Source organism: Silurus aristotelis (assembly GCF_946808225.1).
Source record: "Silurus aristotelis genome assembly, chromosome: 11".
Taxonomy (NCBI): Eukaryota; Metazoa; Chordata; class Actinopteri; order Siluriformes; family Siluridae; genus Silurus; species Silurus aristotelis.
The window spans coordinates 28,802,242-28,825,280 of record NC_139584.1 but is presented as its reverse complement, the minus strand read 5'-3'; the positions used below and the strand labels follow the sequence as shown (position 1 = coordinate 28,825,280).

Below are 23,039 nucleotides of genomic sequence, written 5' to 3'. Positions count from 1 at the left end.
CTCTCCACCAGGTTCAGTCACATATAAGTAAAAATAATGAATATAATAAATCCAGTGTGTTTGTACATAATGTTTGGAGAAAAATGCACGCACTGGTGTATTAATATCAAGGATGATTTGAGAAAACGCTCCAAAGCGACTGAAAAACTGTAAAAAACAAAAAACAAAAACAAAACATAAACAAAACCTCCAAATCAGTTTTACGGAAGTAGCTCGCTTTCTCTACTTCCGCCTTCCGTTTCCATGGTGACTCCTGAAATCGGCGATCCATTGAAAATGTCTGGTTGTGCTCGCCGTGCGCGCGCATTGACTCTGGGTTACATTTAACCCAAACTCATCTCAGGCTCTTTGGAGCTAATAAACAAAACCTGGAGTAAACAAAACGGGGAGTAAACAAAGCCGGGAGTAAACAAGTTTGTGGTTAATCAGCCGAGAGTTCAGGGTCTATGTGACGGTAAGTGAATCTTGTTTTCTGGAATCCACCCTCTGGAGCAGGATCAGGAAGTGATGAGTTTTTTTCTGGAAAACATCACCAGTGTGTCTATCATGGGACGCCGTTCTGCTTAATTTTACTATTTAATATAATTATTAAAAAAAAATAGAATGGAAAGATTTTCAATGTAATGTTTTATAGCTAGTGAGCTGTTCGGCTTAGCATTAGCATTGCTAGCTGCTTAGCGTTAGCCGCTCGTATAGAGAAGCTAGCTAAGCTCAAGAGTTCACTGGGTTTGTTTTTATATTTATGTCTATTTACATTTGTTTATAAAGATAAAAGTTCGAAATTTGAGATTATTTTAGATAAAATAAAATATACACATGTTATAGCAGCACTAGATAGCAATTATTTTACCCGAAAAGGTTTATTTGAACATTGGAGTTGGACTGATCCCAAATGGCAGAGCGAAGTGCACTACATAGGCACTAGAAGCCTTTAATATGCACACTATGTAGTGTACATCCCTTAACTTTGAGAGGGGATTTGGGATTCTGCCAGCTCCAATGTCTTTTAAAGTTTGTCTAAATGTTTTTTTTTTATATTTATATAATTTGGTTATAAATGTATTAAAACCAAATTGTATTTTCTTTTCTTTTTTTTTTTTATTATAACGATAAATAAAATTTTGCAATAGTAAACACCTTGCCCTAGCGAAAGGGTTGAATTCTCCATTCTGATTGGCTAGGATGTTTTTATTTTTAATTCTGATTGGTCAGAAGATGTTCTTCATTCTGGTCAGCTGTTCAGTTCTTCTTTTTAATTGACCAGACTGTGATCTCTATTCTGATTGGTCCGAACGTGTTGAATTCCACATTCTGATTTGCCAGCAGGTGTTGAATTCTGCTTTCTGATTGGTCAGAAATTGTTCAATTAGATTGGTCAGAAGAGTTTCAATTGTGCGTTCTGATCGATTGTGCGTTCTGAAAAGATATTTAAATTCCTATAGGTCAGAAAGTGTTCTTGTTGCATTTCGCATTCAGAATGGCCACATGGTGTTGAATTCTCCATCCTGATTGGTCAAACGATATTTTAAGTTTTAATTCTAATAGGTCAGACGGTCCCCCCCCCCCCCATTTTTAATGGTCAGAAGGTGTTAAATAGTTCTCTATATCCCAGGGTTTTGTTCCTGCACTTTTTAAATCCGTTTATTGTTTTATTTTAACAATTATCATGCTGAGGTCTTGTTTAAAGGACATGCGAATGGAGTGGAAAATAATCAACTCCTGAGCGTTAACTGTAAGTCCAAAGTTCACTGCACCATTGCGGATCATTTCCTGTAAGGGCACAATTCTGGGTTTTGATGCTAATGACTTAATGTATGGACAAACACACACGTGCGTGCACGAGAGACTGTGCACTCGGAGTGATTCACATTTTCTTTCTCCAACTTCCTGGAATGTGTTTTGCAAAATGGCCCTGATAAAACAACGGCCCACATTCAGTCTCACGCTCAAATACTGACAATGTTCCCTTTTGTACGGACGCTAGTCTTCTTGTGTTCCCTATTTAGCATTTTGTGTGTGTGTGTGTGTGTGTGTGTGTGTGTGTGTGTGTGTGTGTGACCACCTTTTTGCTCATTTGGTCCAGAATAACTAGATTAGTCTCTCTATTCTGTGTAATAAAAAGTCGAAGGGGAAATATAATTGTTTATAGGGGTGTGCGATGTGACAAAAATATCGTATCACGATACCTGAAAACATCATCGATGCATAATGAGGCATAGTGTAATCACTTCTGTGTGTGTGTGTGCACGCAGGTGAGGCGCTGAGTGTCGGCCATGTTGGATCACGCTGACGTGAGTTTAAGCCCGGAGGAGCGAGTGCGTGCTCTCACTAAGAAGGGCAGCGCGGTGGAGGTGAACGAGGCGGTGCCGGTCCGCCGATACTTTCGCTCGGGGATGGAGATGATCCGCATGGCGCACATCTACGCCGAGGAGGCCAACCTGGAGCATGCCTTCGTCCTCTACAACAAATACATCACGTAAAAACACACTCGCACACGCCTGCATTACTTTACACACGCACCTTCCAACGAGTGCTCGCACAATATCGCACGCACGCTCTTTCACGCGCACTTCACTCGCATTCTCACACACACTTACACAAACACCCGCAAACATGCGCTCACACAATCTCGACACGCCCACGTTCTCACACACTCCCACACATGCTCGCGTTCTCACACACACTTACACAAACACCCGCAAACATGCGCTCACACAATCTCGACACGCCCACGTTCTCACACACTCTCACACATGCTCGCATTCTCACGCACACTTTCACACACCTTCAAACACGTGCTCTCGCACGCTTTCGCACAACCTCACCCATGCTCCCATTCTCACGCATACTTGTAATATCTCATGTACTTTCTTTCAAACTCTCTCACGCACTCTATTTCTCTTACACACTTTCTCACACTCTCTCTCCCGCACACTCTCTTTCCCACACTCTTTCTCTCTCACACACTTTCTCACACTCTCTCTCCCGCACACTCTCTCTCCCACACTCTTTCTCTCTCACACACTTTCTCACACTCTCTCCCCCGCACTCTTTCTCTCCCGCACACACTCTCTCCTGCACACACTCTCTTAGACCTTCTCTCACTCTTACACTGTTCTTATAAAACACTGCTCAGTTTATTACCAGTACAGTAACAGGTCATGATGTTATATCATTTGGAAACTTTTCTGTATAACTGCACTGTGGTGCTAAACAAATATTCTTCCTAGTTCCTCCCAGTTTTCTTTCTGTCTGTCTGTCTGTCTGTCTGTCTGTCTGTCTGTCTTTCTTTCTTTCCTCACATTTTAAAAACTTTTTTCATTATACTTATATTTATACTTCTCTCTCTCTCTCTCTCTCTCTCTCTCTCTCTCTCTCTCTCTCTCTCTCTCTCTCTCTCTCTCTCCCCCTCTCTCCCCCTCTCTCAGACTCTTCATTGAGAAACTCCCCAAACATCCCGAGTATAAGATATCCAACATCCCTGAGAAGAAGGACACTCTGAAGGTAACTTCCTACTCATTTTTCAGTTTCATGAATATTTGGGCTCTTTACACCTCAGGACATGCAGTAATAATGTGTGTGTGTGTCCATGCAGAAACTGAAGGAGGTAGCATTTCCTCAGGCTGAGGAACTGAAGAAATGTCTGCTGAAGAGATATGAGAGAGAGTACGCAGAGTATCTCACTAAAAAGGTTTGTCACACCTGAGATGCTGAAGCACTTCCTGTTTATTTCCTGCTTCCTTTGTGTTTCTTTTTTACTGCTGAATAAAATTCCAATAATAACAATTTTCAATAATAAACAAGCCCTTTCCCTACTGTGTGTTGAGATCTCCATTCTGATTGGTTGAAGGCATTTTATTTTTAGTTCTGATTTGTCAGATGTTCTGTGTTGTGATTGGTCAGAAGGTTTTGAATTCTTTATTTTGATTAGTCAAGTGTTGAATTCCACATTCTATTTGGACAGAAGATGCTGCATTCTGGTTAGTCAGAAGCACTTCCTGTTTACTTCCTGCCTTTGTTTCTTTTTTTCTTCATTTTTTTTGTCCTTCCTTTCTTTTGCTTTGCAGATATTCTGTCTTTCCTCTGGTACTTTTTGTTTTGTTAAATTTTTTTGTATTTTATTCTTCTTTTCTTTGTTCCTTCCTCCTTGTTTTATTTTTCTTACTTCCTGAAGGTTTCGAAATTTCTAAGCTTGCATACTTTTATCGTGTGTGTGTGTGTGTGTGTTAGCGGGAGGAAGAGTCAGCAGTGCAGCGTGAGTTGGAGAGGCAGAAGGAGCTGGACCTGGAGAGAAGGCGTGTGGCGGAGCAGCAGAGGAGGCAGCAGGAGCAGCAGCAGTTCAGCGTGTTCGAGGAGATGATCCGGCGCCAGGAGCTGGAGCGAGAACGGCAGCGCGTCCTGAACGACTTCAGCGTTCCTGTCACTCCTCCCAAGCAGGCCCCCCTCATCCCTGGTGTCCAGGGCCCACCCCCGCCTTACTCTTCATCTCCTACACCACCCCTGAGCCCGGCATACCCTTCCACCGATCACAACGTGGCACCGCCACTGCCCACACCCAGTCCAGCTGTTCCTACATTCGATCGCTCACTCAAACCAGGCTCTCTGAGCAAATCAGGCAGCAGTAAGAGACTCGTTAATCAAACCATCACATCTCATGACACACACTTCCAACCATGCATCAAACCCTCACATTCGATCTTACTCTTGTCCTCCTCCATATTGACCGTTTAATCGGTTTTGCTGATTAATCAGCACAGATAGTTGATTGCTGGAACTATTAATTATCGGAAAACATTCATACTGATAGTTTTTCCTGGCTTCTTTTTTCCGGCTCCGCTGTCATTATACAGTACGAGAGCGGCCTCTAGAGGCGAATCACTAATTCCACGTGCTGTTTGTTTTGACTGCGCGTTGTACCTCAATCAGGTTTGCTCATATAGCATTAACCAAAGTTAACAGATAGCATGAAAATTTTATTTTTATTTAGTATTTTTTTACTTTATTTAATGTTACAAATGTGATCTTATTTTAAAGTGTTCACATAAATCAAAGTCATGCTTAAAATGGGCATCTTTAAATGTCTTTATAAAGTCCAGGGCATTTAAATTACATCATTTAAAATAAAGTCAAACCCTCACATCTGATCACGCTCACTTCCTTCTCCATATCAAACCCTCACGTCTTTTTCTCCATATCAAACCATCACACTGATTACACTCTGGTTTGGCTCCACTTCAGGTACCCCGGTGGACGGATTGCGGCAGGTCGCCGTCCCCGCGGAGCTCTGCACAAAGTTCCTTCAGCTGGCCAACAGCAACACGATGCGATCTGTGGAGACGTGCGGGATCCTCTGCGGGAAACTGGTACCGCTCCAAATCCCATTCTACACCCCACAATCGTAGTGTACAATCATTCCTCCAAACCGTGTGACCAGGTTTCTCTTTGGCTTTTCAGATGAGGAACGCGTTCACGGTGACCCACTTGATCGTCCCGAAGCAGTGCGGCGGTCCCGATTACTGCGACACAGAGAACGAAGAGGAGCTGTTTCTGGTGCAGGACCAGCACAACCTCATTACACTCGGCTGGATACATGTAAGTTTCCTGTGCACCGTAACTGTAATTCACAAACTTATTAACGTAAATAATCCGTTTTTATCGCTCTGTCTTTACCTTCAGACTCACCCGACCCAGACGGCCTTCCTCTCCAGCGTCGATCTTCACACTCACTGCTCCTACCAGCTGATGTTGCCCGAAGCCATCGCCATCGTCTGCTCACCCAAATTCAAGGAGTCAGTGCATCTCGCTGAGATAAATTGTTCCGAACAAGCACATTTTAGACATGTCTGGGAGAGAACGTTCACCATGTTTTGTGTTTCATTTGTATTAGGACCGGATACTTCAGGTTAACTGACTACGGCATGGAGGAGATCTCCACCTGCACACAGAAAGGCTTTCACCCTCACCCAAAAGAGCCCCCTCTCTTCAATGTAAGTATCCACTTAGCACTCGAAGCTAAGTCTGAGTACGTTGTAGTTGAAGTCTTGTCTTATAAAATGACCAACATTTCTGAGGTAAATGTTGACCTCCCATAAAGATTTGCTTTAATTCTTGCCTCTGTGTGCAAGTTAGCATGTATCCGCTAGGTGTTAACTACCAGTTTTGTTAATACGAGGTCATCTTCGGGAAGAGGGCGAAGGTCGCAGAAGTCAAATTTTTTGCGAGTAAGGTGGAAGCGAAAGTGAGATCACGTTTCTCACGTGCGAAGAGAGCTTTGTGACCAGGGCACATGTCAGAATAGCACCAGTTGCACAGTTCCCGGACGATGTCCTTTGACATACCGACGTATGTAGTTGTTCGGAATCTTTTCTTAGCATTTTATTTTCCACACATCACACAAACTTTGACAGCCGAGCTTGTTCAATGGTTCGCCTCAATCCTTAGCAAGTATCTTGGTTATGAGTTTGACGTCTCATCGATGTCTCTCAGTAAAGCTTGTATTTCGGTTAAGCGCCGTTATAGTGTTATTTTAGTTGTACGAAGTCTTCTTGTAGGTTTTTATCATCGATTCTGAGGTAAATGTTGACATTCCAGATATCTTTTCACACTTTTATAAAAGTATGTGCTGCTTGATGTGTTTTCAGCATCTTTTATTCGATGTGGATATTTTTCAGTATAGCAGTTGATGCTCAGTTGAAAGTGCCATTTAAGCTAAAGGTTTTTCGACACACTTCTGAGGTAAATGTTGACGTTCCCAGCATTTTCTGTCTACTTTCTACTGCGTGTGACTTTATTAAGCTAGCATATTGCTGTTAATCGTCTACAAAGTGTTAATTACGAGTGTTAAAGCGAAGTGAAGCTACAATGTCATTTTAGACGTAGAAAAGTTTAAAAAAATAATAATTTTCCAACACATCTGAGACAAATGACGTTCTGAATAGTTTTCTCCAGTTTCCAACATCCTCATGTGTATCCACTGTAAGTGTTACCTGAGTGGCTAAGATGTTGGACTTCTGATAGGAAGGTTGTGAGTTCAAATCCCAACACCACCAAGATGCATGAATGAGAGAATTGCTCTGGAAAACAGCACCTACGAATGTCATATTTGTCAAATATTTCAACTGCTTAAATCTGTTTGTAAAACTCTTCATTGGCATCCATAATTCTATGTGTACCAGTAACATAATTCTCGTTTGTAGAACGGCAGCCATGTTGCGATCACAGAAGGCGCGGTGACCATGCTGGACCTGCGCTGATCGGCTCCAAGCGCGCTGCTACGAAGAGCTTTTGCCCCCTGGACCGCAGCTGTAATCTTTTACCCTTAACACGCTACACGGACCAACGTCGGCTAGAAATTAGACGAACGTTTACTGACCAATCAGCATTTAGAGGTGGCGGGATTTCGTCAGAGCGGACGGCGGCGACCGTCTGCATGAAGCACTTTCGGAAAAAGCGAGCGTTCGATGCACCCAAGAATGACGCATTTACCCCATCGGCCTTGACCACGAGGACGTACGCAGACGTCAGGACTCGGGACAGAGCGAGCGTTGAGCTTTTCATTCATCAAGTAAATCGTGTTTGTGGTTCAGCATCATGTTGAAGATGGTGGTGATGTGTGTGTGTGTGTGTGTGTGACACTAACTAATTGATGTAAATAACATTAAATAGAACCCAGTGTTTTTAAAACTGCTTCCAGACTCTGTGTTTTTACTTCATCTCTACATTAAAAAGCAATAAATCCAGATATTGTGTGGATAAAGGGAAAATATTCGAGGATCTATAACAGCGTTTAATTCCTTTTGAACTTTTTAAAAATGTTTCATCTAGTTATAGTTCTCAGACTTGCCTTTAACAAACCTTTTTCTCTTTAAGACTAAAAGATTTTGGCGAAATGTCCAGAACCTCTAACAATCAAATTGTAATCCCCGTTACTATAAATAGAATGCATTAGAATGAGTGCATTAATATAAATCAGATTAAACAAATATAAATCTCATTTGCTCTTTAAGAAAATGACTCCACAGGGAGGCGTGTCTTGTGATCTTTAGTCCCAGTGGCCGATGTGCATGTAATCGACCAATAACAAAAGTGGATCCAACAGTTTAGATTTCGTTTCATGACAGAAAACAGTTTCAGAACGATTTAGCCAGCTCGTCTTTTATTACATTAATCCAGATTAGCTTTCTGTTATTCACGAACACAAACCGTAAAGCGGCAGCTAGTTCACTCTGACACGAGTGTTATTACCCACATCGCCCTTCAAACTCCTGATTCAGAGCAGTCGGAGACGTCTGGCACATTAAAACGTCTTAAAAAGTGTGTAATCATTTCGTGGTCAAGTTTCAGGCTACGACTGATTTGAGAGACAAATATGTGATTGAGTTCTAGAAAAAAAAAAAAGAAGCATTTCCAGTCATGTGCTGCTGTCCTTCGGAAACGATGAAGAGTGTGGGAAAAGGGGAGGAGCTTCTGAATCCGGTCTTGCTCCTCTTACTGCCCTCTCGATTTCCGTGGCAACCGTTACCCAGGAGACGGTGGTTTGGGTTGTTGGTAAAGGATGAGGTCAGTTCAGCCAGTCCAGATCGTCATCATCGCTGTCGTCTCCGAACAGAGGGGCGGGAGGGGGCCGTCCTTTTAAACTCTAACGACCAATCAGACACAACGATGTCACATTCACAACCAATTAGAAAATCTTTTATCTCGCATCTAAAGTCGTTACCATTTCCTTATGGCTAGTTTATGCCTGCACTTGAACTACTCCAGCATGACGATGCCCCTGTGCACAAAGTGAGCTCCATGAAGATCTGCTATACATGGTTTGGCGTGGATCTCCTGCTATAGACCTTTGGGATGAATGTGATCTGCACTGCAGGCTTCCTCACCTCTACATGAGTACATGACATTGCTAACTCCCCTATGGCCCAATGTATCTCCACAAAATCTAGTGGAACATCTTCCCAGAAGGGTGAAGGTTCTTACAAAAGCAAATTGGGAACCATAAGTTCTAATGGGATGTTCAAAAAGAAAATCTTATGGTTGGGTGTCCACAAACTTTTGGCCATACAGTGTGTTTGTATGTTAATCTTTTACGTTAATTCCCTTCGTGATGTCAGCAAAAAAACACCATCGCTAAAACATACGCATTTCAATAAAAGCGTATCTCACGTCACTACGTCGTAGCGTGATGCGAAAACGTGTACATGGCTCCTGAAAGAACTCACCTGATTGGTTTCTTCACACGAATAATATTCAGTAATTGTGTTAGTGTTAGTTGGAGGTGAGTTTGGTTACAGGAAGTACAATTTGACAGACATGGTGTGTGTGTGTGTGTGTCTCAATGAAGCTCCTGTCTCACCAGCTCCTCCTCCTCTTCCTCATCATCTTCCTCACCAGTTGGTAGTGGTGGGGGTTTAGTCGGGGCAGGGCTCTGGAAAAACGGCTCTTCTGAATCTGCATGCTCGGACGGACTGAGACGGAACGTCAGACAGGACAAGGACAGACATGGAGTCGAGAGGACGCATGATTACAATTAATCACTCACACTACACCATCACTAAAGGGGTAGGGGTATTTGGGGGGTATTAGGGAAGGGTTGGTGGAGTTGATTGTTAGTCATTAGCAGTTAATTCCAGAACCGATTCAGTTTTCAAGTGGATTTTGGGTGTTTTATTCCTTTTGTACTACAGCAATTTGTAATTTACATCTATTAAAGAATTACTTTGTTTTAATTCATTTTTAGTTACATATAATGAAACAAATTAGTTCCTAGGGGTTGGGGGCAATTGGAACAAGTGGGGGTAGGTTCGATTTATTGCTTCATGTTAAAATGTTTTCGTGGGTTGGTGAGTTTGTGCTCAATGACTCGTGATCTGACTCGTGAATCAACTCAAGCAATCTTATGATATGACTCGTGAATCAACTCATAAGCAATCTTATGAACTGACACGTGAATCAACTCATAAGCAATCTTATGAACTGACACGTGAATCAACTCATAAGCAATCTCATGATCTGACTCGTGAATTAACTCATAAGCAATCTCATGATCTGACTCGTGAATTAACTCATAAGCAATCTCATGATCTGACTCGTGAATTAACTCATAAGCAATCTCATGATCTGATTCGTGAATCAACTCATAAGCATTCGTATGATCTGACTCGTGGATCAACTCATAAGCAATCTCCTGATTTGACTCGTGAATCGATTCGTGTACAAATTCGTGAGCTGACTCGTGATCTGACTTGTGAATCGACTCATTCGCAATCTCGTGAGTTGACTCGTGAGCACCCTTGCTCGCCGTTTCTGTTTCAGTAAAACGAGTTGTTTCGGGCTGCTGATTAAATCATGTTCTCACATACAGTTTTTTCTATGGCAACATTATCCTAAACTGGATACACTGACCATGGGTCTATGATAGCGAGCAGTTTCCTTCATGTCTGATCGTTCTGATTATTACATTTTTAACTACTTTTAACTATGAAAGTTGCCATTTTGTTGTCGGTGATCTTCTGTGGTCGATGAAATACATTCAAGACTGGGTTTTTAGAAAATACTGAACCGGTTTCTACACCAGACTGTTGCGCATTCAGGCAGCTGAAACACTAACGCTCTGCCTACCTGCTGGGCCGTGACGCCGTTTCTGTACCGTTCTCTTCCGTAGGGTTCGGGGGTGGAGGGGGATTCTTCGGGGGTCCGGTGTGAACGGTTTCACCTGGTTCTGTTTCATCAGACAGACACAAAGTGCTTTCACTCTTGGTCACCGCTTCCTCTTCAGGTGCGACATCACCCAGTCGACCTACGCAGGTCACTTCTTCTTTGGGAATGACATCATTCTCTGTGGTGGGCTCAGAATGCACGAGCTCTCCTGCTTCGATTAGGAGATCAAATTCTTTTCCTGCCTCATTCACTTCCTCTTGAGCACCTTCGGCTTCCTGGTCAAACTTCACTTCCTCTTCATCTCTGATGACTTCCTGTTTACCTTTTTCTTCCTCTTCACTTACTGTAACTTCCTGTTCATCCTTCTTTTCTTCTTTTTTACTGATGACTTCCTGTTCATCCTTCTTTTCCTCTTTATTACTGATGACTTCCTGTTTATCCTTCTTTTCCTCTTTATTACTGATGACTTCCTGTTCACTGTCTCTTATCTCCTTGTGCACACTCTCTGGTTCTTTACTCTTCTCCTCCGTTACTTGTACATATCTTTCTTCCTCTTCTACAACCTCGTTCTTCCCATTCATATGTAACTCCTCTGTGTGGTTCTCCTGCTCCTTGTGCTGCGCTTGGCTTGTCCTGTCCTCCTCTTCCTCCTCTTCATCTTCCTCGTTCTCCTTGTTCTCTGTTGAGGATGGTTCGGAATTCGAGAGCAGCTGCAGGGTGACGTTCTGTGGAAATGAACAGGAAGTGAGCGCCAGACTTTTCCCTGGGGTTAGAACAGGTGTAACTTCGAAGTGTGTGTGTGTGTGTGTGTATTTTAAGTGAACCCATCACCTTGATGGTGTTGACCAGGACGCTGAGCACCACGCCTCCAGTGTACGTCTCATGGAGCTCGAACTCCCCCCGTAAAGAGTGGAACACTCCATTCATTACACGCTTCACCTGCTTACACACAAACACAGGGAACAGTAAAGATGCTGGATGCACAATAATTTCTGGTACAGTGTGTGTGTGTGTGTGTGTGTGTGTGTGTGTCTGTGTCACCTCTCCCGTAGTGTCTGTTTGTTGTCTCTGCTCTGCCAGTCTCTTCTGTAGCTCTGAAACCTGAGTCTCCACCTCCTGCCTCGCTGACTCCGCCCTCTTCTCCAATTCACAGCACTGCAACACATTCACTCGTTTAATCATCAGTTTATCAAAAACTCTTTTTAGCTCAGTTTCTGGGGATTAAATGTTTTATGCCGGTTTCCTTCATCTGACCTTCTTTTGCCAGGCCTGAAGCTCCTCCCCCTGGTCTTGTTGCTGTAGTAACCGTTGCTCCTCCTCTTCTCTGGAATGCTTGAGAGCAGAGAACTGTGAGGAAGAGGAAAAGAGAGAGGGGGAGAGGCAAAGGATTATGAAAAAGACAGACAGGGAGATGGAGAGAGAGAGAGAGAGAGAGAGAGAGAGAGAGAGAGAGAGAGAGAGAGAGAGGTCTCTGTGTAACTGATGAAGGGATGTTTTGTGTGTGTGTGTGTGTGTGTGTGTGTGTACCTTGTCCTGGAGCTGTGTGAGTTTAAGCTGCAGTGTGTCTCTCTGCTCTGTGAGTTCAGTCACCTCTCTGGTCTGTTGTTCTTGTGCTGAAGCCAGAGCTCTCTCACACTTCGCCTGCCACTCCCGCTCCACATCTGCCTGCAGCTGTGCTAACTGCTCACACACACACACACACACACACACACACACACACAGACAGAGAGCTCATTTTACTGACACAATAATGTGTTTTACTGTGGAACTGTGTGTATGTTTGTATGAATCTTAAACACACTCGAAGAAGATGAAGGCAACACACACACACACACACACACACACACACACACACACACACACAAACACACACTACCTGCTCAGCAGCCGCCTGATCCGTGTTGGTACGAGCTTTCCGCAGTTGACTCCGGAGTTGGTCCATCTCCACCTGAGTGGCCTTCCTTACCTCCTCCAACTCCTCATCGCAGCGCTGCCTCTCCGCCTGCCACTTCCTCTTCCTGTCTGTCAGAGTCTAAACACACACACACACACACACACACACACACACACACACACACACAGTGAGTAAAAAGGTTCTAGTACAAATGTACAGCAGGTGCGAGTGTACATGAATACATGCTCACCCTCTCCAGACTCTCCTTCTCGCTCTTCAGGTCCTGCAGCTCCTCGTCCAGGTTCCTCAGCTTCATCTCCACCTCCTTCCGCTTCTGCTTCTCAACTCTGTGCTGCACCTGCGCCTGCTCGGCCGTCTCCTTCATCTCTAAAACGCACACACATTGAGCTCTGAACATCATGTGGAATTCCAACACTCGGTCACGAGTTCTCAGCAGGAGGTAAACCGTTCCTCACCTTGCAGCTGGTTCTCTGTGGCAGCGAGCTGCATGCCGAGCTGCTGCCCCTCCTGCAGGGCGGCGCTCAGGCTGGACTCCAGGGCTGCTGCTTTCTGACGTTGTGCGGTAACCTCCAACTGCAGCTCCGATACCCGCGCTGTAGAGCTGGCCAGCTCGTCCGTCAGCCTCGCCTGCAAACCCGCAAACACACACACACACACACGCTTTAACACATACAAACCAGAGAAAACGATGATAATGAGACCAAACTAAAGACGCGGTGACGAACAGCTGTGTGTCGGATGAAAAGAACTCGCCGCTGATGGACCAAAAAAATAAAAAATAAAATAAAAAAAAAAATGGAAGAAACGCATTTTATTTATTCTTTCTAAAAAGAAGCGAAAGCGAAACGGATGAGGGGGAAGATGGCAGGGATGAGGAAGCTCACCTGGTTCCTGCCCACATCCAGTGGCAGTGCATGCTGGGAAAAGAAAGCAGTCACTACCACCAAACTGACCCTCAGCCGATCAGATCAGATGAATCGATCTGGTTCTATCTGAGCGTCTGGTATTAAAGAGTTACACTAAATAGTGTATATAGAGTTAGACTGTGTAGTGTGGCTTTGTGTGTGTGTGTGTGTGTGTGTGTGTGTGTGTGTATGCACCTTTTCCTTTTCCGCTTGCAGAAATCGGGCCTGGTTCTGTTCACTTGAGTTCTTAAGAGTGTCGTTCCGCTGCTCCATCAGCATATTACTCTGCTCCATGCACCTACACACACACACACACACACACACACACACACACACACACACACACAATGTCCTGGTTATAAATATTAATTCCAGAATATTTCGAATTCATAATGAAATACAAATTGGAAAATAAAGTGATGTCCAAAAGAACAAAGGAACCTCTGGTTCTGGATGATGAGTTCTCCGATCTTGCGGTTCTGCTCTTCAATGCGTGAGCTCTTCTCGAAAACCTCTTTCTTCAGGCAATCGTTTTCCTAAACAGGAAAAAAAAAGAAACACACGCACACCGTGTAACAAAATTAAAGGTCGGCTGATTCATCTGTTTTTCTAATTGATTAACACCGATAGTTGATTGCTGGAACTACTGGCAAAAATGAATACTGATAGTTTTTCCAGGTTGCATTATACAGTACGAGAGCGGCCTCTAGAGGCGAATCACTGACGACACGCACTGTTAATTTGAAGGTTTTTTTTTTTATGTTTTTATTTATTTGGAGTGTTACATTTTGCTTTAGTTTATTGACATTTGTATTAAAATCATATGTATTTATATTTATTTTGCACATTTTCATGATTAGGTGCAGTATTTTTTTATATTAAAACCTGGATGATGCGCTGGATGGTGCTCATGATCATCGCGGTATCCATGGAGACAGTGGACAATCCCAGAGAGAGCCCACCCTGCTTGTGCAGCTCCTCCACCTGATAGGATGAGAAAAGGTGTCAAAGAAAAAAAAATACTGAACATGTATCCAGAGTGTCACTACAGCATAGAGCAACCAATCATATTACAATATGCAAATGAGGACACAAGTATGAGAAAGGGGAGGGACTACGGGAATGCCTGTAATTTGAATATTCATTGACGAATACTTGAACAAAGAAAAATATGATTGTGTGCATTTCTTCTGTGTTATGGAATTTCTAACCTTGGCGGCTAACTGGTCCACTTTATCGCCCACTTTGCCGACAGCTAATCGGATCTCGGTGTTGTGCTGCCGGGCTTCCGTCATCAAAAAGGATGTGACATCACCACTTCCTGTTTTTGGTGGACATTCCACATTATTACCCCTGTGTGTGTGTGTGTGTGTGTGTGTGTGTATGAGATGGTTTACCCTGGTAAGGCACGGTCTGTGAGTAAATCTGTCCCACTGGTTGTAAGTGCGAGGGAGTTGTAGTGGACTGGTTGTAAGAGTACGGCTAAAAAAACCACACACACACACACACACACACACACACACACACACACACACACACACACACACACACACACACACACACACAGCTCTATTATAGAAGGAGTCTCCAATGTACATCCTAAAAAGCCAGAGCTATTTAGCAAAAGGAAAACGAGTGCATATAGCTGCTATAACCTAAGTGATACCAGGAATGTTAAATGTAACCAAAAGCGGATAAAAAGTAAGACATAAAATTGTACTCACATAAAAAATGTGTGTGTGTGTGTGTGTGTGTGTGTGTGTGTGTGTAATCCAATGTGCCGCTCACCTGGAAGCCATGACCTGCGACGTGCATGACAGGCTGGGGACTGGCTGTTGCCATAGAAACAGGCATGAAGCCGGCTGCTGGAGAAGACAGAGGATATGAGGAGACATGGTTCATGAAACACTCCGCTACATAGCTACGGGAAGTGCTACTGAAGCAGGAACGTGATAAAGTGTGTGTGAGATGTGTGTTTACCCTGTAGCGAGGCTGAAGGTCCAGAGGTGAGGTGGACAGGCTGAGGCGAGGGTGCAGGAGGACGCTCTTTCAATCGGGACACACTCGGGTCCTATGGGACACGTCACAGCGGCAGTTTATAATGCAGATTAGAAAATGAATAAAGTTTCTTTTTTTTATAAACGTTCATACTTCCAGTTCGGAGTCGCTGGACTCGGCTTGTGAAGGAGATGATGCTGGGCCGGCGAGGAAGGGAAGCATGGGCTGACCCATTCTGGCCATGCGGGAGATGAGCTTGGCTTTGGTCGCGTCTGGATTCTGAGGAGAAAAAAAAAAACATATATTCTCGTCCAACTTTGACGCTAGGGTTGCTAGGGGAATTTTCAATACTGGAAACTTTCCATGGGAATTCAATCCCTCAATCACATGCACACAGCACACTTACTGCAGGGCCACTAGACCACGCCTCCTACTGTGCATTCTTAAATACTGCACACAAAATTATGTCGAAATATTATCAATAATCTTGGTTTAAAAGTTGTTTGTTGAAACAATTGAAACAATGTAAAAAAATGTCATCTGTATTAGTTTGAATGCATGTCAGTGTATGACCAAACAAAATGTTTATATATGAAACAGTTTATATAAATTTCCTCAAATTTCTAATAGATTCCCATAGAATTTCAGAAATTCATGGTAAACTTCCAAAATTCCCTAGATGAAGTTTTCCCGGAAAGTTTCCAGAAATGTATCATTGAATATTTCCTCCAATGTGAATCTAATTTAATATTTGAAACGAGGATGGGATCTATTGTAAAAAGAAATCGAAGATCCAGATTTGGAAAAGACTGAAAGCTGTTGGTAAATTCGTAAATGACAAAATCTATACGGATTCGTGGATTCCATTTTGGAAAGCAGCTCCGAAAGATCAGAGAAAAAAGGTTCGTTCGACGTAAAACCCAAAGCTACTCACGGTTTCCGACACAGGAATGTCAATTATCTGGAACCAAAATCCAAAGACTTACGAAAATTGGCAATTCGGATATTTTACAATTAAATCAGATATTTATAATCGGAAATTGAATTCAGATTCATCTCAGATTATTTATTCTAATCTAATATTTCATTAGATTTTGCTCTCCAGAAGATTATAAGGCTTCATGTAGATTAATGGTCTCGATCAGCGTATTAGCATCATATCCCATCAGCAAAATATTAGCAGAAAGTGTACACTGGTGTCTGAAAGTGAAGAATGAGGAGGAAACTCACTGCCAGCTGTTCACTCAATGAGTTGGATTTAGCTCTCAATGGTGGTTCACTGAAAGATGAAAAACATCAACAAACGATTATTATACATTCATAGCATCTTATATGAGACATAAAGCACCGATTTCTCGATTTGGACCGGGACTTATGCTCGTACCCCGTTCTGCTGGCTGCTGAGGTTGGATCTGGCCCCAGACTCTCCAAGCTGGGGGCAGGGGAGGGAACAGTGGTGTCCCTGGAGCTCAGGGGGGTCTTCTCGGGTCCAGCGTCTTTAACAAATTTCACCTGGACAATCACACACACACACACACACACACACACACACACACACACACACAATGATATTTCAATCATTTCCTTCCTAATATTGAAAGCATACACTAAGTTTTATCGTCTCTCACCCTGCGAATTTCAGCCTCAAACACCAAAGTGCTGTCTGCAGGGACTCGCCCCGGGACGCCCTGCGATCCGTACGCCAGAGCCGGAGGAATCACGAGGAGACGCCGTCCTCCTTTACGCATGTTCAGCATGCCCTCCTCCCAGCCCTGAGAGAGAACTTGCAATTAACATGCAGCCGAACCCTCATCCTAGCTGATAGATTCTCCGGTTCCTGCTCACCTTAATGACTTTTCCAGCACCGAGCTTCAGTCTCAGAAACTTGTCCTTATTTAGATTAGAGTCAAACATCTGGAGACAGAAATAAAACATATACATAAGCGAATAGACACTGTTTGCTTAACAAGATGAATCGGATCTTGTCACATTAGAGATTAGAGGACAACACGGGACTGTAAAACGTTTAGCTGTTATATTTGTGTGCAACAATATCGCTTTTGGCAAAAAGTGGGAGGCGTTATGGGAGTTCCCAAATTTGCATATCAATGCATATTCATGTAACCTGTTAATTGTCATACATTAAACCACTTTGGGATCCTACCTGACCAATGGTGTGGTTCTGCAGCAGCCAGCCGCTGTAAGCTACCTCCAGAGAATCTCCGTTGTCCACACCCTGACCTTCCCCGAGAACCAGGTCCTGAATCATCAGCATCTCCAGAGGAGAAGAGCAGTTCGCTTTAGCCAGACACACCTGAAATAACGCACATGAGAAACGTCTAATTTACAAAGCTTCTCCACCTTCTTCAACGCAGATGACCGGTACGGATGTTTGGATTTCCCAACCAAAACTCGACACCAAAAGTCTCCAAACTTCATCGTCGTCGTCTATATTTACAAATGTAACTTCAAAGGAGGCGGCGCTCAGGGGTGGGGTGGGAAAATATCATTAAATATTATATTTATAAAATGTTTAAAAGTTTGAATGAGACACTTTTCTTAGCGACCTTGTAAATAAAATGTAAAAGATATATACATTACGACACCAAACAGAGTTCGTCTGGTCCATCTGCTATGACAAAAACTACACAAGAAGCCTCCAGCAGAGGGCACTGTGCATCATATAAAACAAACAAACAAACAAACAAACAAACAAACAAACAAACAAACAAAGGAAACACCCAAGCGCACCTCTTTGCAGAAATCTGTGGCTGGTTTCTCCGACTCGAACATGAGAGACCAGTTCTGCCGCTGATCATCGTAAAAGGTGCAGTAGTTACTTGGCTGGACCTGAAATGGGAAACCAGAGCGGATGAGAAGGCAGGAACACTGTGGGGGGGATTTAAAGTGATCAGAATGGTAAAGTAGAGAAAACCCACAGTGAAGGAGAAAGCCGGGTGAATCCTGGCCGCGGTCACTGGTTTCTGCTGGCTGGCGTACAAGAGGAGTTTATACTGCAGAAGAGACAGAGACGGGAAGAGGAACGAATATTAATTACAGTCTCGTCCTTAAAAAAAAATCCAATTAGAGACAAGAAATGTGCAAAAATATAAAACCACAAACACACCTCGCTACAATTATCCAGACTAAATCGAAGGAAAAGCAGCCAACAAGCACTCAACACCTCTGATAACTCTACAATATACGGTGAATAATCAGCGTATAATCGGCGTTGCATGAGGTTGACTGAGAGAACGCCAAGCGTGTGCAAAGCTGACATCAAAGCAAAAGGTGGCGACTTTGAAGTTTTAAACAGATCAATGGGTAAATGGGTTTTGGAAACACGACTTTGATTTACATAATTCCAGATGTGTTCTTTCTTCAGTATTCATAGAAATAAAAAAAATAAAAAAAACACTAAAGGAGATGGTCTGCCCAGACTTTTGACTGGTACTGTGTATATACCGTATCTCCCAAAAGTAAGTGCACCCCTCACATTTTAGTATCTTCTGATGGACAATACTATAGAAATGAAACTTGGATATATTTTAGAGGAGTTAATGTGCAAGCAGCTCCTTGATGTCCTTGATGACCCGGTGGTTGGGAACATCTGCTTTACACCCACCTCCTTGTTGGTGTGGTTTCCTAACACCGCAGCTCCCAGCTTGCCTTGCTTCACGTACTGTCCGTTAACACTGAAACGACAAGCATCAGGGTTTACACCCACACTCCCACACGCTATTCTTCACGTGTTAAATCTGCAAAAGGAGTGAAAACCCTGCTGTGGATCCTGATTACACGCCACACAATGCAGTAGATATTATTTATTTGAAATTAAAAATCATAAATATTAACGGTCTCATGCTGTTATGAAAAGTGAAAGTGTCATTCTAATCGATTATAAAAATAATTACAAATATTGATATATTAATAAAATAGATTCATATTTACATGGATAAATTAAGATTTGCATAAATAAGACTGATTTACATACAAATAAGATTAATTGGGATTTTGTGATTTATTTAATATAATGCAAATAGATATAAAGTGCATAAAACTGAGGCTTTGGTGCTACGCTGATGCTGCTGCTGCTGATGATGATGATGAAGAAAATCAACACTCACTATCTGTACGCGTGTACGGCCGTGGCGAAGAGCACCGCAGGGGAACCGGGTGGAGGAGCGGCTTTCTGAGAAGGTGGACCTGTAACACATACACACCAGATCTAAATGACTCGTTTTCAGACGAGTCGACTCTTTCAACCGGCGTTTGGTTTCGTTCGTTCGTCACGGGTCGATTCATCTCAAAGAGACATTTTTTTTGTTCTCTGGTGTTACGTCATTACTCCAAGTCTTTTACTCCACATGCTTTTTCCACAGAAACGTCTTAATTTTACGTTTCTGAGCTGCTGACTCACTGAGTCACGAGGAACGATCACAGCCACACAGTGGGTTTAAGAAAGCCAAAAGAAAATGAATCATTTGGGGGTCACGAGAGTCGACACTTGCTGGTGAACTAAATTATTTGCATCAATGAAAAGTGACAAACTTCCCACTCAGGACAAACGGCTGTGATTTCCCCCAGACAGAAATATTATTTTATTCTAAACTCTTTTTATCGTTCCATCCTTCCAGCAGGTCAGAAGTAATCTGGTTGCTAGCGCTCAGCTCACAAGCCTCTCTCTCTCTCGAAGCTATTCTTCATCGCACAAAAATAAACACTAATGAATAAACCTGGACTACAAACACTACAGCACTCTTAAAGAAGGTCTTAACATCGCTGCTCTATTGAAAGTGTTTGGACATACTGTAGCACTGTATGTTATACCGGTTGCTCCAAAGCAGACAGGAAATCCCTTCAGATGATTATCAACACCTCCCTGTGCCATGAGAGAGCTGAACACCAACAAACACCAAGAATAGTCGAGTCTATATGCACTACGCACACGTGTTAAGGGCTGAAACATTTCCTCGAAAGTAACTCGAGTAATTTGAATAAAAATGTTTCGTTTAGTCCATTAAACTTTACACTGAGCACTGTGTTTCCACACGGACCATTATTACTGACGCGCCGCCTGCTAAACTCTGGAGCGTGCTGGACAGGTAAGACAGAAGACGCTGCAGAATAGAAAAAATGGAGGAATGGGAAAGGGTGAGAAGATTATTCAGGCAAAGAACACAACAGAGTTTCCAAAAAGTTTGGGATAATTTCAAACTAAAACATAAAAAAAAAAAAAAACAACGTACGGAATTATTATTTTTTTTGTCTGTCTGTAATCCTGCAGAACAGTGTTTTTTTTCTTGAAGTTTTTTCCCATTGAAATTTTTTTCTAAAGCTGAGACATTACCTGAGTTCTTACGAGGCTGTTTGGGAGCCGTGTACTGGAACGACTCATTGGCCTGTCCAGCTATTTGGTCCAAGCTGAACAGAGAGGCTAATTTCGCCCTGTGATCACACACACACACACACACACACACACACACACACACACAGACACACACACACACACACACACACAGAGCGAGAATTTTTTTTAACTAGCATTAGATCTAGACCTAAAGCATTCTCAACAATTATTTCATTATGCCATGGTTTTATTATTATTATTATTATTATTATTATTATTATTATTATTATTATTATTATTTAACAATTTCAAGAAAACGTGCCAGCGATTTCTACAACCTACACAAATCTGGATCTACACTTTAAATAATTATTTTGGTCATTTTTTGCAATGATTGGAAAGTAAAACGCTGGTTCAAACAATTCATTAATAATAATAATAATAATAATAATAATAAAGCCTCACTATTCAAAACTAAATTCAATGCAGAACATTCAGCAATCAGACAGACAATTTTTTTAATAATGGTCAGATTATTATTTAATATTAAAATAATTTACAATAATACAAAATAATAAATAAATAAAAATAGAAAAAAAAATTTGCCATTTCACGAAAGGGGGGGGGGGTGTTTAGCGTAACCTGAGGTCACGTGACAGATCATGTGCACAGTTAATACACATGAAATGCGGGGATTAAAAGATTAATTATATATAAAACGAACAAATCAAGTTATATATTTTCAGGAAAACTGACAGGAAGTCAACAGGAAGTAACTTTCAATCGATTTATCCGACAGCTTTTAGTGTCCGGGTTTATGAAAGTGCTAGCAGAACTAGCCGTAGAAGAAAAAATACACTATTCATCATTTAAAAAAATACATAATCCTTCAATGTTTAAACATCTCTCAATCATCTGAAAATAGTTTCGATTTGTGGAGGTAAAGTGTCTCTTACCCTCCTGTAGGAGACGTGAAATCTCCGTCTTCATCATCAGCAGCGAACATGTCTCCCGTCTGCGTCCCCAGATAACCGTCACATACACATTCAATCAGGAAACACCTTAAAATCACGTCATTAAGAAGTAAATAAAGCGACCAGAATCAACACTGGATCAGAACCAAGGAAGCTTCACTTCCTTTCGAACTTCCGGTTTCCACTGATCAGCTGACCTTCCACCTGATGCCGAGACACACTTTAGAGTGCGCGTATATTCTGAGGTTTACTGTAATCACTCCCCCCCGGGAGCCGCGTTGTCTGGTTTTATATACAAAATATACACATATATAATAAACAAACTAATTATTTAAAACAAATGCACATATAAACAAGCAGGGATGGTATCCAAAAATATTGCAGCATATAATATTACATTTGGGAGCTACACAATTCAGGCACAATAGCACAACAAAAATTAATAATCCTTATAAATCATTATGCAGTAAAAAGAAAACACTATCGAAATCAACACTGTTTTAATAAGATTTTATGTCTATTTAAAACAAATAAACCGTCTCTAAGAAAAAAATACAACAAAACACAATAAAGGAAAATCACTACTATTACTGCTATTAATGATTATTGATTACCGTAAAGCCATAAGTACACGCGCACACGGACACGCAGACATTGGCGCTGAAGCTGCGTGCACGCGGGACTCCTTCATGAGGTTCAAGTAGTGCTTTACATTATATGTTTTACATTTTTTGGATAATACTTTATTATGTGTCAGGACGTGTGGCAATCATCATAGTTGTTATTCAGCAAGGTTTGTTAGGTATTAGTTGTATTAGTTGTATTGGTGTAGCAAGCTTGTTGCTATGCAACGGAATTTTTATTGTAATTAATTAATTAGTTGCCAAATCTATAGTGTTGAATCCGAAATTGGTGTTTTCTGCTGTGTTTATGCAGTCTGTTAAAACATTAAAACAAGTATTAATATATTATCTGTGTCTGTATCAGTCCCCAAAGTATTATAAAAGCAATATGATGTGTTTGACCCAACATCATCCACAACTTATATTTAGTGCATTATGTATTTAATGTTAAATAAGGAATAAATCGCTCTTTGGGTCGTACAGGAAAATAATCAGTGATTATTTGTGATGTAATAAGCAAAGTCACACTTCTCATGCCAGAGTTGATTGTTTTCCAAATGTTCTTGGATGTTTTATTCCTCTAACAGCATCGGTGAAAAGTTTAGAAATGCACAGTTT

At 42.1% G+C, this 23,039-nt stretch overlaps 2 protein-coding genes across 9 annotated transcripts; one reads left to right on the top strand and one right to left on the bottom strand.

The window, feature by feature from the left end:
- Positions 1 to 234: 234 nt before the first annotated feature.
- stambpb (STAM binding protein b) lies at positions 235 to 7,686 on the top strand. Of its 2 annotated transcripts, none has more exons than XM_083554198.1 (10): positions 235 to 454; positions 2,253 to 2,476; positions 3,429 to 3,504; positions 3,596 to 3,691; positions 4,231 to 4,621; positions 5,239 to 5,363; positions 5,455 to 5,592; positions 5,677 to 5,789; positions 5,888 to 5,987; positions 7,197 to 7,686. In XM_083554198.1, the coding sequence occupies exons 2-10, from the start codon at positions 2,274 to 2,276 to the stop codon at positions 7,251 to 7,253; spliced, it is 1,299 nt and encodes a 432-aa protein (XP_083410324.1). In that variant the 5' UTR covers positions 235 to 454; positions 2,253 to 2,273; the 3' UTR covers positions 7,254 to 7,686. The 2 variants fall into 2 exon arrangements, with proteins under 2 accessions (XP_083410324.1, XP_083410325.1); XM_083554199.1 differs by lacking the exon at positions 235 to 454 and adding an exon at positions 541 to 726.
- A 441-nt stretch (positions 7,687 to 8,127) lies between these two features.
- Positions 8,128 to 22,080, bottom strand: fkbp15b (FKBP prolyl isomerase family member 15b). Of its 7 annotated transcripts, XM_083554174.1 has the most exons (30): positions 21,781 to 22,007; positions 20,825 to 20,922; positions 19,602 to 19,680; positions 19,100 to 19,169; positions 18,414 to 18,488; positions 18,226 to 18,324; positions 17,639 to 17,788; positions 17,320 to 17,388; positions 17,103 to 17,246; positions 16,859 to 16,986; positions 16,705 to 16,753; positions 16,409 to 16,435; positions 15,628 to 15,753; positions 15,457 to 15,547; positions 15,265 to 15,341; positions 14,874 to 14,958; positions 14,688 to 14,797; positions 14,362 to 14,460; positions 13,918 to 14,012; positions 13,672 to 13,774; positions 13,027 to 13,198; positions 12,801 to 12,937; positions 12,533 to 12,688; positions 12,184 to 12,336; positions 11,911 to 12,003; positions 11,698 to 11,811; positions 11,488 to 11,598; positions 10,618 to 11,381; positions 9,353 to 9,464; positions 8,128 to 8,638 (listed from the first exon to the last, which is right to left on the bottom strand). In XM_083554174.1, exons 1-30 carry the CDS (start codon positions 21,828 to 21,830, stop codon positions 8,561 to 8,563), a joined length of 3,714 nt encoding a protein of 1,237 aa, XP_083410300.1. In that variant the 5' UTR covers positions 21,831 to 22,007; the 3' UTR covers positions 8,128 to 8,560. The 7 variants fall into 7 exon arrangements, with proteins under 7 accessions (XP_083410300.1, XP_083410302.1, XP_083410304.1 ...); XM_083554176.1 differs by lacking the exon at positions 16,409 to 16,435 and having other exon boundaries at positions 11,488 to 11,595; positions 21,781 to 22,080; XM_083554178.1 differs by lacking the exon at positions 16,409 to 16,435 and having other exon boundaries at positions 11,488 to 11,595; positions 15,265 to 15,338; positions 21,781 to 22,028.
- Between the last annotated feature and the right edge of the window lie 959 nt (positions 22,081 to 23,039).